The 17,516-nt window shown below is 38.4% G+C and overlaps 1 protein-coding gene across 2 annotated transcripts; it reads right to left on the bottom strand.

Moving 5' to 3' along the window:
* Nucleotides 1-434: 434 nt before the first annotated feature.
* Nucleotides 435-16,855, bottom strand: sh3tc1 (SH3 domain and tetratricopeptide repeats 1). 2 transcript variants are annotated; one of them, XM_042512019.2, is made up of 19 exons: nt 16,671-16,855; nt 15,863-15,934; nt 12,866-12,996; nt 12,346-12,451; nt 12,116-12,256; nt 11,715-11,913; nt 11,048-11,124; nt 10,669-10,864; nt 10,423-10,553; nt 9,454-9,492; nt 7,984-9,348; nt 6,786-6,926; nt 6,475-6,696; nt 6,199-6,379; nt 5,280-5,430; nt 4,396-4,518; nt 3,492-3,642; nt 3,102-3,298; nt 435-1,414 (listed from the first exon to the last, which is right to left on the bottom strand). In XM_042512019.2, exons 1-19 carry the CDS (start codon nt 16,759-16,761, stop codon nt 1,160-1,162), a joined length of 3,969 nt encoding a protein of 1,322 aa, XP_042367953.2. In that variant the 5' UTR covers nt 16,762-16,855; the 3' UTR covers nt 435-1,159. The 2 variants fall into 2 exon arrangements, with proteins under 2 accessions (XP_042367953.2, XP_087929825.1); XM_088073699.1 differs by lacking the exons at nt 12,346-12,451; nt 15,863-15,934; nt 16,671-16,855 and having other exon boundaries at nt 12,866-12,999.
* Nucleotides 16,856-17,516: the final 661 nt, after the last annotated feature.

Raw genomic sequence — 17,516 nt, 5'->3', positions numbered from 1 at the left:
GGCATCCTATTTAAACTGCTTTAGCCTGCTTACTGTTGCTGCTTCTTCAGCATGTCACTTTGCAACCTGGCTCCACCTCAGCTCCTCATATTCATGCTGTGTCTGACTTATCAGTGTCAAGTCTTGTTTGCTGCTCTACCTGCTTTAGGCTTTTCATGCAGGCACATGGAAGGGCAGGGAGGTTTGCTCTCTCTGCCTCTGACTTTTCTTGTGCGCTGTTGGATGGCAGAGAAGTGTGCTTTCTCTGCCCTTGGTTTTCCACGTAGGCGCATGGAGGGTGGAGAGGTGCTCCCTCTGCCCTAGGCTTTACATGTAGGCACGAGGAAGGGCAGAGAGCTCCAAGAGCAGAGCCATACCGCCAAATAACATACTGCAAATGGAAATTAAATTTTCTTTGACTAATGTGGTCCGAACTAAAATACTTAACTCATGGCTTTGATGATTAACAGCTTTAATTTACAGCTCTGTCTCTTTTACATAAATATGCTTGTGGCTGCAGAAGAAAACCCAAAGTTAACTTAGCCAGCTGATAAGCAGTTTAATGATACCACTGTTCTGTAATGGTTTCCTGTCTTTATAACTTTTTGCTTGGACATAGAGCCTCTAACTGAAAACATAGGAGCAAGCCACCAGATAAGGAATATTAAAACAAGTACCAGAAAACATAAGATTTCATTATATGCAGCTGATGTACATGTGTTTGAGTGATCAGTTGAAATCTGCATTCTTCTTCTCCTTCCAAAAAAAATGACAAAAAGGAAAGGAATAAAATTCATAAATGACTGTGCACATCGACCCAATTTTTAAGGCAATTACACACAATTACAATACAATATTCTAGGTTATATTTATCTATTTATACATTTTCTGTGGGTGGATTGACAGAGGCCTGAGTAAAGTTGAATCCTGATGTTTTGAATGTGTGCAACATACAGTTTTCACAATGCAATAGATGAATATTATCTTATCCAAGTAAGGTTCTGAAGGTGGGGTTTCCTTTGGGAATCGTCAAATTTGTGCTGTTGTTTTAATGCTTAAGACATAAGGCTTCTCATGAAACATATTTTTTTATGTACCAAAAAAAGAACATTCATCCAGCCATCTGCTAAAGTTTAGTTTTTCGTATGAAACAAAGATTTGACCTCTCAAAGTGTCTTTCCTATTGTCTGGTGGTCTTGTACTGTGAGGCGCTGCTATACTGTTGATCCGGTGAGATATTAATCCTCCTCACGTTCAGCTCTGCCGCAAACGCTCTAGCCTTCTGGTAGAAGAAGAGAGAGAGCTCCCGGTCCTCTAAGAAGTTGTGGTAGATGGTGGCGAGGCGGGTGCACAGCTGCAGCTGAGACCTCTTGTTGCCCAGATCCATGGCTGCAGCTAGAGCCAGGTGGTAATAGCCTGCAGCGTCAAACGGGTCCTGTAGAGATAACATAAAAAAATAATGTAAAAAATGTACAGATCTTTAAAAACTGAGTCAAATTATTCATCATTATGGAAGCTCTGAGACGAAAGGTAAAAATGTTGACAATGTTAGCCAAACACTTTATCTCCGATTTAGGAAAAAACTTCCCTTATTTCCTGTGTTGGAGAAAATTTCTTCAATCTCCTATGTTGGAGATAATATGTGTTGTTGTCAGGTTCCGCTGTCTGTTAAGTATTTTATTTTCTCCCTGATGTTTCATGTCTTGTCTTCCTGTTTTATTTTGTGATCACTCACCTCTGTCTCTGTTCCAGGTTCCTGTCTGCCCCGCCCACTCCTCGTCTGTGTGCACCTGATCCCTGATTGTGTCTCCCGCACCTGTGTCTAATCACTCCCCATTAGTCCTGCATATATTCCCCCTTTGTGTCTTGTCTTGTTGCCAGTTTGTTGATGTTCCTAGCTCACGTACCAGCATTTTTTCATAGCTTTGTCATAGCATTTTCTTGTTTGAACCTTGTTTGTTTTTCAAGTTTGACTGCTTTCCCATGTGCCCACCTCTGCCTGGAATAAACCTTGTTTTGCTGATTTCACCTGGTCTGAGTTGTGCATTTGAGTCCTGCCTTTCCCGTGCTGAAGTTCATGACAGTTGTATCTGTAAATGTCAGTGCAAAAAATCTCTTTTTCTCACTGAGTCCACTGCATATATGCGTGGGAACATAGACATCATGAGCAGGCGGTCCTGCAGGCACCACTGCACAGTTCCAACATGTTTTACAGCAGATGTTTGTAGTTAGTTAACTAAGAAGGCAAAACCTTTTGTCTATGCTGCATTTGGCTGATTTTTCAGTGCATTTGTTTCGTGCACTTAGTGATTCATTCTGCAAGGCTTTCTCACTCTCAAAACAGCCTAATCAATAAACCAGAACTTTAACTCCTACATAGCAGATCATATCTTGTACATAGGTGACAAACTTTTTGGCTTTATGGTTTTGGCCATCATTGTCCGCAATTACTGCTCAGGGCTTCTGTAGGTCATTAAAGAATCAAAATGTTTGGGACTAAAACATTTTTATTGGGACTTGACAAGAGATCTTAGAGTTAACAAATACACTTCTTATCAAAACGATGATGTCGCACCTTTGGCAGATTACCAACATTTAGCTAGACGTGAGGTCTAATTCATGTTGCAGGTGCGTTGTGCACAGTGTAAAAAGAATAGGTAGCATTTTTTGGCAATTGGCCACAAAGCATTCTGATGAAAACAACTATTTGCTTCCTCTTTCTGAAGAAACTATTTTATACCCGAGACAACAAAATAATTAACTTGTGATTTTTTAGATCAAGGGCTAACAAAAATGATGGTGACTCTTGGGTGAATTGGTGACTAAATTAGAAGCTTACAAGACAACAGATCTGGTTTCTTCAGAGCCACAGGAACTGGTCTCAAGTGCTCAAGTAAGAATTGCTTGTTCAGCTAGCAAACAGCGTTAAGTACTGAAACTGGACCAGAAACCATGGCTGGAGTGTTACATTAAGACCATAGTTCCTTCGGTGAAAGCGGGCTAGAACATCCAATAGAACTCTGATCCAAGATAAATAACATATAACAAATGTCACATATTAGGAAGGAATTCCCTTTTCAATTTGAAATGTAAAACAAAAACAAAAACCTTCAATCTGTTACCTTCAGGTCATAGAATATGATGTCCCCCAGCGTCCGGTACACTCGGACATAGTACAGTGTCTCTTCATCAAACAGCAGAGGTGTCGGACATAGGGTCAGGGTTTTTAGGTAATAGTGTTCAGCCAGTTCATACTGGTCCAGACAGTGGTACAGAGAGGCCAGACGATGGTAAGCCACTCGCTCATTCAGACGCTCACCTGGATGAACAATCAAACACAAAGAAAGACACTTGTATTTAACTATAGCACATGACTTCAAACTGTCAGGGCTCTGTTCAGAGCAATAAAGAATATCGTGACATTTCATACTGATAATTTGATTTTTTAATAGATGTGGTCCACAAATTTAAAACAAACATAGAAAATTCTTTACGTTGGAGGTTTTCCATACCCAGTGTGATACTGATGTCTAGTGCAGTCTGCGCAAACTCCAAAGCTTCCTCATACAGCTTGAGACTGAGCATCAGTTCAGTCAGCTTATTACACAACCTGAGCCTGGAGTGCACGCTGCTGCTCTTCACTGCGATGGGAAGGGCACGGTCCTACATGGTGGAATACACAAATACACAGGACACCAAATAGGCTTAAAGGATAACTCCAGATTTATTACAATTTGGGTCTTATTTTCTTTTTAACCATCATTCCTAACAAAACAGTAACACTGTTATAGTACAACAAAGGCCTAAGGCTGTTTAATGGATAAAACATTTTTCACAAACATGGATGAATGGTTTAACCCCTGAAACCTGAGCAAATTTGCTTTATTTTTTGCAAAAACGCGGGAAGAAGGCAACAAGCAACTTAACAAGACATGGCCCAAAAATTAGCAAAAAATTTGCAAAAATTTACAAAAAAAATATTTGAAAATAAACATGAAAACAATTGTATGTATAAGTATATATACACTATGTGACATAATTCTTAATATATAATTATAAGAATTATGAATAAAATAATAATAATAATAATAATAATAATAATAATAATAATAATAATAATAATAATAATAATAATAATAATAATAATTCCCCCCAGCTAATTTTGTTGCTCAATATTATTTTCTCCCTTTTTTGGAAAGAAATCAAGCTATTTTTCTCTGGTTTCAGAGGTTTAAAAATTTGTAAAAGAAAACTGACGTGGATCCAGGTGTTAAAGGGTTAAACCTACATAAGAATTAACTGAAATTTATATAAAAGGTGCCGATGGATATAGGCGAATAGAAGCAAGAAGTGTAAGAAATACTAAGAACAATTTTGAAATGTTTGTATGAGCTCAGTGTTTCACTCTGACTGTACCCTGTAGAAGGTGATAGCCTTGTCTCGGTCCTGGTTGCTATTGAAGAAAATGTCTCCTGCAGCTTCCAGAAGCTTCAGAAGGAACTTGGTGTCTCCTGTACTCAGAGCAACATCCTGAGCTGCCTGACAATGACATCAATGAAAAAAAAGATTAGTTTACCTGACCAAGGTAACAAAACTGAAACCAACTGAGCAGCTGCTTAGGGCTTTATGGCCACAAAAGGGCACTAAAAATACACATTGTTATTTTAGTTAGAGCTGAAATATAGTGAATCAGTACTGTGAAATCACACTGAATTAAAGTTAGGGCGGCTCGGTGGCGTGGTGGTTAGCACTGATGCCTAACAGCAAGAGGGGCAAAGTTCGGATCTTGGGGTGCCCTTCTGTGGGGAGTTTGCATATTCTCTGCGTGGGTTCTCTCCGGGGTCTCTGGCTTCCTCCCACAGTCCAAAGACATGCATGTCAGGTTAATTGTTGACTCTAAATTGTTGTGGGTGTGCATGTGAGTGTGACTGGTTGTCTGTCTATATGTGTCGGCCCTGCGATAGTCTGGCAACCTGTCCAGGGTAAACCCCGCCTCTCGCCCAATGACAGCTGGGATTGGCTCCAGCCCTCCCGCGACCCTTACGAGGACAAGCGGTTACGGACAATGAATGAATGAATGAATGAATTTATGTTGACAACAGGAAGGGGTTTTGAGTAAATTAAAAGGGGATCCGAGAAAATAGAAGTAAAGGCTTGTCTTTAATGGATGGCTCTGTCTGCAGCTGAGTTCAATTTTAGAAATGTCAATATACTGGCACTTAATACAGATCATAATTGAGTTTCAAAAGTTTTGTAGATTGTGCTGCAACTAATAGACATGACACAAACTGCTCTCGGACCTGGACATAAAGGTCCACAAGTTCAGTCTGGTCCACTAGGTGGTAGATCTTCCCCGCCTGCAGCCAGCCATACGCCTCCTTCTCCCTGCAGCCCAGGTCAATGAAAATACCCAGACTGCTCTTGGTGTAGTCCAGAGCTGCCCTGTATGCCCTAAAAACATTCAAAAGCTTAGATGAGTCCTATTGCACTATACTTTAAACTCATCATCAACACCTTCAAACTAACAGGTCAGGTGTTTTTTTTGTTTTCAGATTGTCCGTAAGTACTTACATATTTGTCATTTGCATGAATGTGATATCTCTAATTTTGTCAAATTTGACCAAACATCCACTTTGAGTCAAGGACAAAGTAAGGTCACAGCAACCTCAACCTTTAAACACCAAATTCTAATCAGCTCATTGATGAGTCCAAGTGAATGTTTGTGTCAAATTTGGCAATATTACCTCAAGGTTTTCTTGAAATATCCCTTTCACAATAATGAAATGAATGCAAGGTCACCTTGACCTTGACCTTTGGCCACCAAAATTTAATCAGTTTATCCTTGAATCCAAGTGAACATTTGTACCAAATTTGAAAAAATCTCCTGAAGTTGTTCTTGAGATATTACGTTTACAATAATGACACAGACGAGGTGACGGTGACCTTAACCTACTACCACCAAAATCTTATCAGTTCATCCTTGAGTCCAGGTGGAATGTTGTGCTAAATTTAAAGACATTCCCTCTTGAGATGCATGTATGTACGAACAGACAAACTGAAAACAAACTGCCTCTGGCCTCAGCTTTCACCTACGCAGAAAAAAATGTCCTGTTTTTTTTTTTTTTTTTTGAATAGCAATCTTTGACAAGGGCAAATAAGACCATAATAAATGTTATATTGGAACTTTCTGAATCTTCACACACATACTCACACACGCACCTTTCTGTGCCCAGCGAGAGGTAGAGCTGGCTGATAGCTTCCAGTGCGTCACCCTCCTGTCCTCTGTCTCCTGTGTGTCTCAGCAGCTGGACCTGGTGCTGGCTGTAGATGATGCACTGGGCCTGGTCTGGACTCTCACAGCCATACAGATGGCACAGGTGTTGGGTTGCAGTCAGCTGGCCTGGCATTGAGTGATGAGCCCAGTTCAGTTTATTGAAAATAGCAAAAGATAGCTTGCAATGGAAAACACAACACGTGTGTGACTTACATACTTACAGTCTAACAGATTTGCGTTGATAGCCAGCAGCAGAGCCCACTCATAGCATCCTTTCCCATAGTCCAGCTGGTGCTGCTTCACATAATGCTGCCCCAGCTCCAGTAACACTGTGATGAAGTTCGCAATGTGACCTTCTTCATCCAGCTCAGAGAAGAGCTGCACGGCCTCAGTCAGGTGTCTCTGCGCTAGTCTTTTGGCTCCAGCCTTTAGACATAACAGCCCTTCATGAGAATGAAGAAGCACAAAGTCATCTGACAGAACTGAATTCCATTGGAAGAGTCATCTGTAAAAACCATGCAAACTATTTTACCGAGGTTAGCCTGAGCCACAGCCCAGTTTGGCATATCCTCATACTCTTGACAGATGTCCACAGCAGCCTCGTAACTCTCTGCTGCCCTCCGGATGTCACCCATACATCGGAGTGCCACACCACGCATGTTTAGGACCACACCTTTGTGTTAAATTAAACACATTTAGTTTAACAGTTATGAAACAGCCTGACTTCAAATCAACATTTGCCAACTTATCTCACACTGATAATTGTTTTGAATCAGTTATTACGTATTTAATACTGGCAATTCTTTTTTTCAGTTCAAACATAACCTGCCACCTCAGTCCGCCTTAGTAAAGATCAACACATGATAACACTTAAAATTTAGAGTCAAACAAACCATCATACTTCAGTTGAACACTAAACTAGGAAATAGCTCTGCAAATTACCATCAATGACTAAGGGCTAATTTTGATGTTCCACTTTCAACTTCAAAGTGAGTAGTTTAGATTACATGGTTGAGTCATAAAATTTCTTAAAATGTGTTTGATAATAATGATGGTCGTCCTGGAGGCTACATTCTAGCCAATTTCCAGTGCAGGAACCTTTTCGGTGCCATTTTTCCCCACAGTCTGTAATTCTGATTTTCTTGCCCTGATATTATTTCTCTTACCCTGACCAATATTACTCCTCATGGTTAAACCTCACCAACCCAACCAACGATGGCGACAAGTACTGGCCAAGACCTGGCCATGCCTTGCCAGGGAGGGTCTGATAACATCATTCTGCATGATAAACTGTTGTGTGCTTTCAGTTGGGAGAGTTGGAGCATATATTTAGCGAATTGGCTATCTGAAGCGGTGAGCATTTGTTTTTTTTGAATAACGGGCTGTCGTACAAATGAGCTTTTGGTCCAGTGGGACATTTTCCAAACTATTTGGGCTTTCAAATTATGAGTTGTTGGTTAAGTTAGCCGTGCACTCAGCAGCATTACAGCTTGGAGACAGTCTTGAGTTTTCAGTGCTCGTTTCCACCTGTGCATGTCTTTTATCATTCAACATAATGTTGCATAACTGTCAGATTCTTCATTTTAGACAAGCCCAAATCGAACTTGCCTAGTGTTTGACTTTGGTCCCTGTGGCTCCTTAGTCCCTATAAATATTTCCTTACACCAGAGCTTCTGAAACACTTTGTAACTGCTATTCTTCAAGACAATAAGCCATAGAAACTCACAGACCTTCCTGGGGGGTAGTGCAGTGTTCTGGCATGGAACCTAGGACAGCTTCCAGGATATCCAAAGCAACATCTGGCTGATTGTTGTCAATATGAAGCCATGCCAGCCAGATGAGGGCACTATTTCTTTCTGGAACAGAGACAGGGACTTGCAGTGCGGTTAGACTGTTGCTGATGAGAGTATGCATATGGCTGATGGCACGTCCAACCATTCTGTGCTTGCAAAAGAGTTGGCAAAGGCAAAGAGTAAGCTGGTGGCTCAGAACATGGTACTGATCATTTCTTTCTCCTTGGACTTTGCTTGAGGAAAGGGCTTGGTATAAACATGGAGCAACTTGAGGTGGGATGGAGGTCTCCTGTTGTGAGATACCAGACAGTCTACTGACATTGTCCAAAACTAGAACCATGCTTCTAAGGCAGTCCGTCAGTGTAGCAGAGGGCTGCAGAGAAGCTCTCCTGGCTGAACTGACACTGAGGTGGGGAAGTGCGAGTTCACTGTACAGCCTTCCAAGAGTCAGGTATTCATGACTGGGAGAGATGCCCCATGTGCTTTGAGCTTCAGCACAAAGAACAAGTAGTCTCTCAAGATAAGGAACAGCTTTCACCCCTTCAGAATGATTCCAGTGGTGCTTCGCCAATAGATGACAAGCTCGGGCCTCTGCCATTTTGTTCTGAGAGAGAACAGCTTTCTTTAGGATGTATTTAAGAGCAGAGTTATCCTCTAAGTATTCCAGACAGTATGGGATTCCCAATAGCAAGGCAACAAGTCGCTCTGTCAGGGCAAAGAAACTTTCGGTATTCTTCTGCAAAAGGTATATGCTGACCAGGTTGGAGTAGATGCTGGCCAGTAGTCTGAGGTCCGTGAAGCCGTCTCGCGGCACACTGAGGGCTTCCTCAAAGTAAACCCGGGCCTGGCTGAACTTTAACCTCCCAGCACAGAGCTTACCCAACAGAAAGCACAAACGAGTTTGTGACCAAAAGTGTCGCTTCTTCCTGGCTGTTTCCCTAGCAACGCCCAGGAAGGCAATCAGCTCGTCCTCGTCCGAGTGACCCGTGAAGGTGGAGGAGGCAAGGAGTTCAGAACTTAGCTTATAGAGAATGCCAAACTCTTTTTTGTAGTCTTGTCCGTCCAAAAAAGAGAAGAGGGGAATGAAGTTCTCAGTGTTGTTGTTTCCTTCTACAACTGGATAAACAGTAAAACATGGAGGGCTTGTGGTTTTTTCCTCTGTAGCCAGGACAGAATCCTCTAAAGTCCCATTCATGGTCATCGCTGAATCTGGCAGTGAGTCTCTGCCTTTATCAAGAATACTCTGAATATTTCTCTTCAGGTCAGTCTGCTGCTGGGTATTAACTTTACTTGAAGAGCTGGCTGCAAAAGAGTAATGAGAGGAAAAAACTAGGTTTAAAATATGTAGGAGATATTTAACGAAAAAAACACAATGGCGTGACATTTACTCAAAGTGGCAGTACTTACGTGATGTTTTTTTCTCAGAGTCTTTGTAACTGATCATATCTGGGAATGAACACAAAGTACAAGAAAGGAAATAAGAAAACAACCTAAAACCTCAACAACTGGTAAAACATGTCAAAGTCAGTCCTTAGGGCCCTTTCATAGTTTCCTCGTTTGGTCCAGACTTTCAAACATTTCAGTTTGTTCCAAATCCAGATTACAGGGGTGAAACCTCCCCTGGACCGTGGTCTAGACCAAACAGCGGAACCTTGGTCCAAGAAACAGAGGTAGTTTTTGTCCAGACCAAACTGAACCAAAGTCTGGTTAATTTCTATTGTGAAAACATTTTTTGGATGGGTTACACCAAGGTACTATTGTGCCTACATACAGAGCTGCTAGCATGGCTATGGACCCTTTTAGGCTCATTTATGCTCAAAGTTAGATTTGTAGACAGACACTCTCCATTCATTTCAAGCATATTTGTGCATGTTTTCTGAAAACTACCACCAAAATTTACAAGGGCATTGGGCATAGTTCAAGTGAGATTCGATCGTAAGAGAAAACAAACAACTTTTAACAACATTAAAAGGTACATTATTACGACCTCTTCCATCGTAACCTGGTTTGTTTTTGTCAGAATCTTTTGATTAGCCCTCCTGTGCCATTTATTGGCTACTTACACCAACATAAATGACACATAGAAGTATGAGGGCAGTAACGTTTATAACATTTGACACTGACCTAACAATTTTTGTATGTTAGGGGACTACGTCTAAATGAGCCTTAAATCTTGTACAGTCATTTGAAACTGTTTCGAGGGAAAAAACATGAAATGCCATCTTGCAAATAGGAGTGTCAGGCCAGATTGTGCTTGTATGGGTTGTTTAAAGGCAATGAAAATATATTTTGCCATCAAGCTTTAATACCTTGTTGGATATTTTGCAAACAACACAAATCTGTATATAGTAAATCAGTGTGACCTTTCTGTCTCACCCAGTTTGTAGTTCTGACCAATATCATTTTGAGATTTCTTTTTCAGTGAGGCAGTTGTTTCCTTTATGACTTTGTCCTCTTGCTGACTGAAGAACGTCCCTTCCTCTCCGTCCAAAAAAATATCGTTTGAGCTAGAAGTTGGACAAGGACAGAACAAGACACAGTGTTATTATATATTGTTTTTTTTTAAATAAAATTTGTGTTTTGTTAAAATGGCTAACAAAATAGTATTGAGGATGTGCTCACGCATAGATGTCAGAGGACGGTTTCACCAGGCTTGTCTTGACCAGACCCACTTCTCCCGTCGCCTCCTTCCTCCCTGTAAACCAATCAAAACAAGACACCAGGAGTCCCACAACGATGATGCAATCACCAGGTGCCAAGCTCAGCTCATCTGGGCCATCAGCATCGTACTCCTCTGTGGCCAGACAAGTTCCTCTGGCTAAGAAAAGGAGGAAAATACAGTGAGACCAGGTATAACTTTCAGTATCACTGTTTGGTTGTCCTCTAAAGAGTAAGATATTAAAGCAGTTAAAAAGCCGAATTAAAGTGTCAATTTAAATATAAGCCTTCAATATGAATTGATTTCTCTTATTTTTGTATCTACAGATTTTCCTGCACTTACCAAACTCCAGAGGGAATTCACAGGCAGGTTTCCCATCACCAACTAAAATGCTTTCTGCGCAGGATTTGAGAAACCATCTATGGACAGATGGGATCAGGTGACCACAGAGAACAACAATTAATATCTTTTACTGTATCGTAACAGTGAAAACCACTCACAATCCCTTATATGAGACTAACTGTGTGTGTTAACCATTTGAAACCTGGACAATTTGGCCTGATTTCTTTCAAAAATATCAGAAGAATGCAATTAGCAACTTGGGAAAAGATGACCCTAAAATTTGCAGGAAATTTATAACTACTACTAGAACTAGAAAAATAGCAAAATGAACGCAGAATCAACCAAAGAAAAAACAACTGGAAAGGAGAAATAATAATAAAAAACAAGAAAATCAAGGAACTGACCTGGAAAAAAGTGCTTAAAAAATAAAATAATTTTGTAAAATTGTTTTAAATATACAATTATGATAATTAGATAAATAATTTTCTGACATTTTTCCCTTGCTTCATTTTTCTTTCTAAATCCACAAATTTCTTGCCATATAACATGCAGGATTTTTGATGCCAAGTTGCTTTTGCCTTTTTTCCCCCCATGTTTTCGAGAGAAATCGAACTGATTTCTCAAAGTTCTCAAGACTTAAATGCTTGTAAAACGTGTGGGATCTCACTGATAAAAAGGGACGACTGGCTCCAGAACAGGTTTGGGTGCTGTCCCTCGGGCTCCATCAGCCAGGCAGAGGACTGTCCACCCTGAGCCCAGGAAGGGAGGCTCAAACTGGGCTATGTCTCCCTGCTCTAGGTACAGGTCACCTCCAGATGTGGAGCTGTCAAACATCTGGTTGGTACTACAGCTAGCAAACAATGAACCTGAGGACACACAGAAAGAGTTGTGCATGTGAAATGAAAAAAAAAATTAATCTTTATTAATTTTTTAACACCTCAAAAGGATAAATAAAATGATGATAAAGTTCGGACTTATTGTTCAGTTGCACATTATTTTATTGGATTATTATGAGGTTATAAAGTACTTTTTTTGGGCAATAAGCATATGATCTACGAGCTTTTGTACCTTCCTGCATGAGGATGCCTTTGTAGATCAGGTTACGAGTGTCCTCCTGAATTGAGACCTCGATTGCGACGTGGTCCTCCAAAGAACTGAGCCAAAACTTCTGGTCTAACAACAGATTCTCCATACAGCGACCCAGGAAACCTGTAGGAGAACAAATGTGGCATCATATTTACAAGCAGCAACAATAGATTTCTTAGCAGTGCAATATAGCAGCACAATTCCAAATCTACCTAGTGTGTAATATGTGGTGAACTTCCAGATTTCCTCAAAAGTTTTGAATTTCACAAAAATCACTTTTTCTTCACTGTTGATGGAGATGAGATGTGTGGACAGCTCCTACAGACAGAGGGGAAAAAAAGTTTAATTAAATGATAAACTTTTTATGAAGAAATTTGAGTTGTTTTTTTTTTTTTAATTGACATGTTTCCATTAGGCATATTTTATATTTGCAGTTTCAATTTTAGAGTTAATGGAAACTTTCCTGCTATTGGGTGAAGTATTCTTTTAATGTTTTAGCTGCTTAAATTCTGTCCACTAAAGAATGGCAAAGCAGGCAGACAGACAGCCTTTACAATTTGATTCATTCATCATTTATAGAGGAAGTGGAATTTTGTACAGCTAAATTGCTTGGAGCTGAATATAGGTCTGGTAGCCAGGAATGTGTGTGCATGTGTGTGTGTGTGTGTGTGTGTGTGTGTGTGTGTGTGTGTGTGTGTGTGTGTGTGTGCATGTTTATGTCATGAGCTGTACCGTGAACAGAGCGTTGACCTCGGTGCTGTCAGCTTGTAGAATGCGCAGTTTCCCTCTCAGCATTTCCTGCAACTCCTCGTCTGCAGGAAGACGCTCAGGACCCCTGACCACATCCAGCAGCACTGGCAGAGCTGAACACACAACAAACCGTCACTGTGCCGCATGTTCCACACACTACACATCCTGATCACACATATTTAATAACCACATTCAAGGGATGTTAGGGATGTTATCGAAAACACTTGATAACATTACATTGTAAGCAATGGTGTCAATGTAACAACAGCAGCAACTGGGGATTTAGGAAGTTATTGGGTGCAATGACGAGAGCAGGAAGTTTATCTTAACATACACCAATTTAATTTCAAATTTCTTACTTTTAATTTTAGTTAACTTGCAGTCTAATAAAGATTGATTTTTTTCTTCCAAAACAGGGTCAGCTGTAATAGCCTATATCTCCATGTGCACAGTAATTTGCTATTTCCTTACCTAAAAGGTAGTTTATGAACACTTGTTAAGGTTCATTAAAAAAGAATAAGCTGAGATGTTTCTGTTGTGGTGGTAAAAAATGACTTAAAATGGAAAAAGACTGAAAATGACTATAAAAAGTCGCAAACAGCTGAAAGGAGACTCACAATGACGACAAAAAGGAAGGAAAACAAATTACAGTGATACACAAAATGACTTAAAAGAGCCATAGAGCAACTAAAATATAATTCAAAATGACCACAAATGGACAGTAACAGACATGCAAAACAAGAACAAAAACACTAAAAGTAAAGAAAAAGACTTAAAGTGACTTAAAAATGACAGAAAGCAATAACTTAAGAGACTCAAAATGAACATACGGAGACCTAAAATGACTTCAGAGAGATGAAGAGCAACAATAAAGAGACTCAAAATGAACACAGAGACTTGAAATGACTTCAAAGAGATGGAAAGCAACAACAAAGAGACTCAAAATGATCACAAAAAACTTAACGTAACTACAAAGAAAAGGAAAGTTACATCAAAGAGACATAAAATGAACACAAAGAGACTTGAAATGGTTTCAAAGAGACAGAAGGCAAAGAGACTCAAAATTTTAAAAATACTTAAAAAACTTCAAAGTGAAGCAACTACAAAGAGACTCAGAATAACTTCAAAGAGACAACAAATGACTTCAAGGACATGAAAAGCAACAAAGAGACTCAAAATGACTACAAAGAGACACAAATTACTTCAAAAAGATGGAAAGCAACAACATAGAGACTCAAAATGACCACAAAGGGGGGCAAAACAACCACTGGGACAAAAAAGAGACACAAAGCCACAGAGATATGCTTAACAACTACAAAGAAACACAAAAACAAAGAACCAAAAAAAGAGGCTAAACAGCTGTGTTTGTCTTGCTTCTATGTAGGTAGTGAGAGAGGTAGTGGGGCCTTTTTCATGCCTGTGCCCAGGGGCCAATTGCTTTATAATTCATCCATGCACTCAAACTATTACAATACATGGCACTGAGCTTCCTCTGTTACCTATGAAGTGATTTGAGTCAATAATAATAAATGTGTGACTGAGTCACAGATTAATAAGTGACTTGAGAGCAACTCACAGGTTCAAGGTATAAACCACTTCATATTCGCCCACATGACTCTCAGCTGAGGTCACTTCAGTTTTACAGGTCAGGTGTTCTCTTAAGACTCATACAGGCTGACGGTTTTACTAAAAGCAATATTTTAAATGGCATTGATCTGCTTTATTTAAGTTCCTCTCCAACATACTAGCAAAGTGCTAGTAGCATGACCTCAGTAGCCTCTTGTGTGTTTTAAAAAAGATGCAAAAAGTTTAAATATTAAGTAATAACATTGTGAGAACACAGCAGGGCTGTAATCACCTATTGAACACTGGGAACAAGATTTCCCTAGAATCCCTAGACACCTAGGAGATAAACCGACCATTTTTGAGCTTTTCTTTTTTAAACAAAATTATTAGATCAGTGATTCTAAAAGTGCACATACTGCAATTTTATTTTATCTTTCTGACACCGTATACTATGACATTTTAATGACATAAAAAACTATTATATTTGTAATTACTTTTTTAATATTTTAACACTTAACAAAAACTACAATGTAAAATCTGACAAGTTGATCTTACTTAAAATAATCTTGGAAACCAATGGCCTGAGAAAAAAAGAAAAGTAAATATAACTATTACTTTTAACTTATGTTTAATTTATATCTAACATTAAGTTTACTTAAAATGTTTATTAACTTAATTTTATTTAGTTTTTGCAACTTAAAAATGGCATTTCAATTACCTTGCTCTTTCTAAGTGTTAACAACTTCACTAAACCAAGTTAGTCTGACTTAAGTTGATCATGACAGAGAGGATTTTGCCACTGATGAATTTAGGAGACCAGCGAGTTGTGTTTTGTTAAAATGTTTATGAAAATACAAACATGTTTAACTAGTTTGCAATCAGCAGAATGCAGATATATAGCACAGTAAATTTTAGTAAAGTTTATTGAACTTGCTAAAACTTAAAAAGATTGATTTAATTAAACTTGTCATTTTAAAGTTAAAACAACTTAACAAAATTAAGTACATATAACTAAATAAAATATATACCTAAATTAAGTAAGTAAACTTAATTAGATATAAAGTAAACATAAATTAAGACTTATAGTTATATTTGTGTACATTTTTACAGAAATCAGTTTCAGAGATTCTTGTCAGATTTTATAGTGTATAACAGCTGACAGTAATGTAGCCTTCAAAACACTGATATTATATTTTTACACTTTTTAAGACATAAATGTAATGAAATATTGAGACAGCACAGTGTTTGATACTGATTGTAAACCCACAGCAACTGAGCAATGGCTTTGTTGGGGTACAGAAACGGCACTTGGACAAACCACACACTGCAATACTAAATTTATTATGATAACAGGCCTACGTCTAAAAATAAAGACACAACAATAAAAATGGCTTATCAGAAGCACCACGTTACCTGTTGGGAAGCTTTCCTCACATGTCGATACAGTTCCCTTCAGACTTGCGGTGTCTCTGGACAAACCATGCACTGTCAAACACACAAAGACGCAAGTGTAACCAAAGTTATCTTAAGGACAGAACTCATATGGCTGCTGTGTCTTTTCAAATGGAAATTGGCAAATTAATAAAACAAGTCCCCAAATCGACACAGAATAGCAATAATGAACACACACTATAGACTGCATGTACAGTGAACAATATTTAGTGTTTGCAACATGAAAACGGATCACAGCAACCAGGTGTTACTATCACTTTTAAAGTAATCTAATAACTTTCCACTAATTTATACATCAATAAAAGTATCATTTAGGTACTCTAATTGTTTTTTTTGAGGAGATAATCACAGATAAAATATTAGATTGATTGTGTATTGGTACTTTAATAAGTCTTACAACATGCTCAGAGGGAGTCTTTCAAGAAAGTAAAGTCATAGTCAAGTCTATTTTAATTTGTAACTGAAATTATTATTATTATTATTATTATTTAATTGAGGTGGAAATTCAGTAATGGGCATTTCTATTTTGGGGTCCATTTAAAATTATGTTACTCATATAAATTAAAGAAAGAAAATCACAAAGCGCTAGAGATAATTGTAATCAATTGATCGATAATGATATTATTATAATGATAATAATAATGATGATGATAATAATAATATAGGCTAACGCCAATTCTAATTTTGGGATATACAATTCAAAAGTTAGTCTCCATGACGACATATTGCTCTTGCTCTGAGGTGCCTATTGTAAAAGAAGTCCAGATACCCATTCTGCCGGGTCGGTTTGGTGCCTCCCGGAGCTGCTGGCCGTCTGCGGAGATCCTCCTCCGGTACTTGCGCTCCGACCTGGCTGACATGTCCACTCCGACCGTCCAGTGTCCCCCAGTGATCAGTCAACACCTCACCATCACATGCTTCTACCAGCAAAACTTCTGTCCAACTACAAGAGACAGGAGTGTCTCTGTAACCACAGTCCCTGTCCCGGTGTTTCCTTTCAAAATAAAAGTGCCACTGACAAAAAAAAGGTAAGAAAAAAGTGACCTTAACTGACCTCTAACCAAGTGGTTTGCACTCTTTTACTGTTTAAAAATGAATGCACACTGATGTCAAAATGAAAATATCTCCCATTAGTTCATTGCATTATTGAATTAATGAAATTCATATTTGATACAATATTATTTAATAATACTGAATATAATCAAAAAGATCGGCATAATAATAATAATAATAATAATAATAATAATAATAATAATAATAATAATAATAATAATAATAATAATAATAATAATAACAACAACAACAATAATAATAATAGGGTGTTTATACCTTCTTTTGGGAAATATAATCTAAAGTAAATAACTGAACAGTTAACTGATTGACTCAGTATTTGAAATTGCATAAACATTATTATTTTTAGTTTATGTATTTATTCATTTTATTTATTTATTTTTTTTTTTAACTTATTTTTAGTTTTATTTATCTATTTAATATTTATTTTGTTTGTTTAGCTTATTCATTTTAAAATACCTCTGTATGAATATGTGTTATTTGTATTTTTCATTTTGAGGAAGCTGTCAGATGACTCCCATTATATTGCTATTTCTACCTGGTG

This window comes from Plectropomus leopardus, chromosome 23 (assembly GCF_026936395.1).
Source record: "Plectropomus leopardus strain MGB_pleo_1.0 chromosome 23, ASM2693639v1, whole genome shotgun sequence".
Classification (NCBI taxonomy): Eukaryota; Metazoa; Chordata; class Actinopteri; order Perciformes; family Serranidae; genus Plectropomus; species Plectropomus leopardus.
This window is presented reverse-complemented; position numbering and strand designations above follow the sequence as displayed.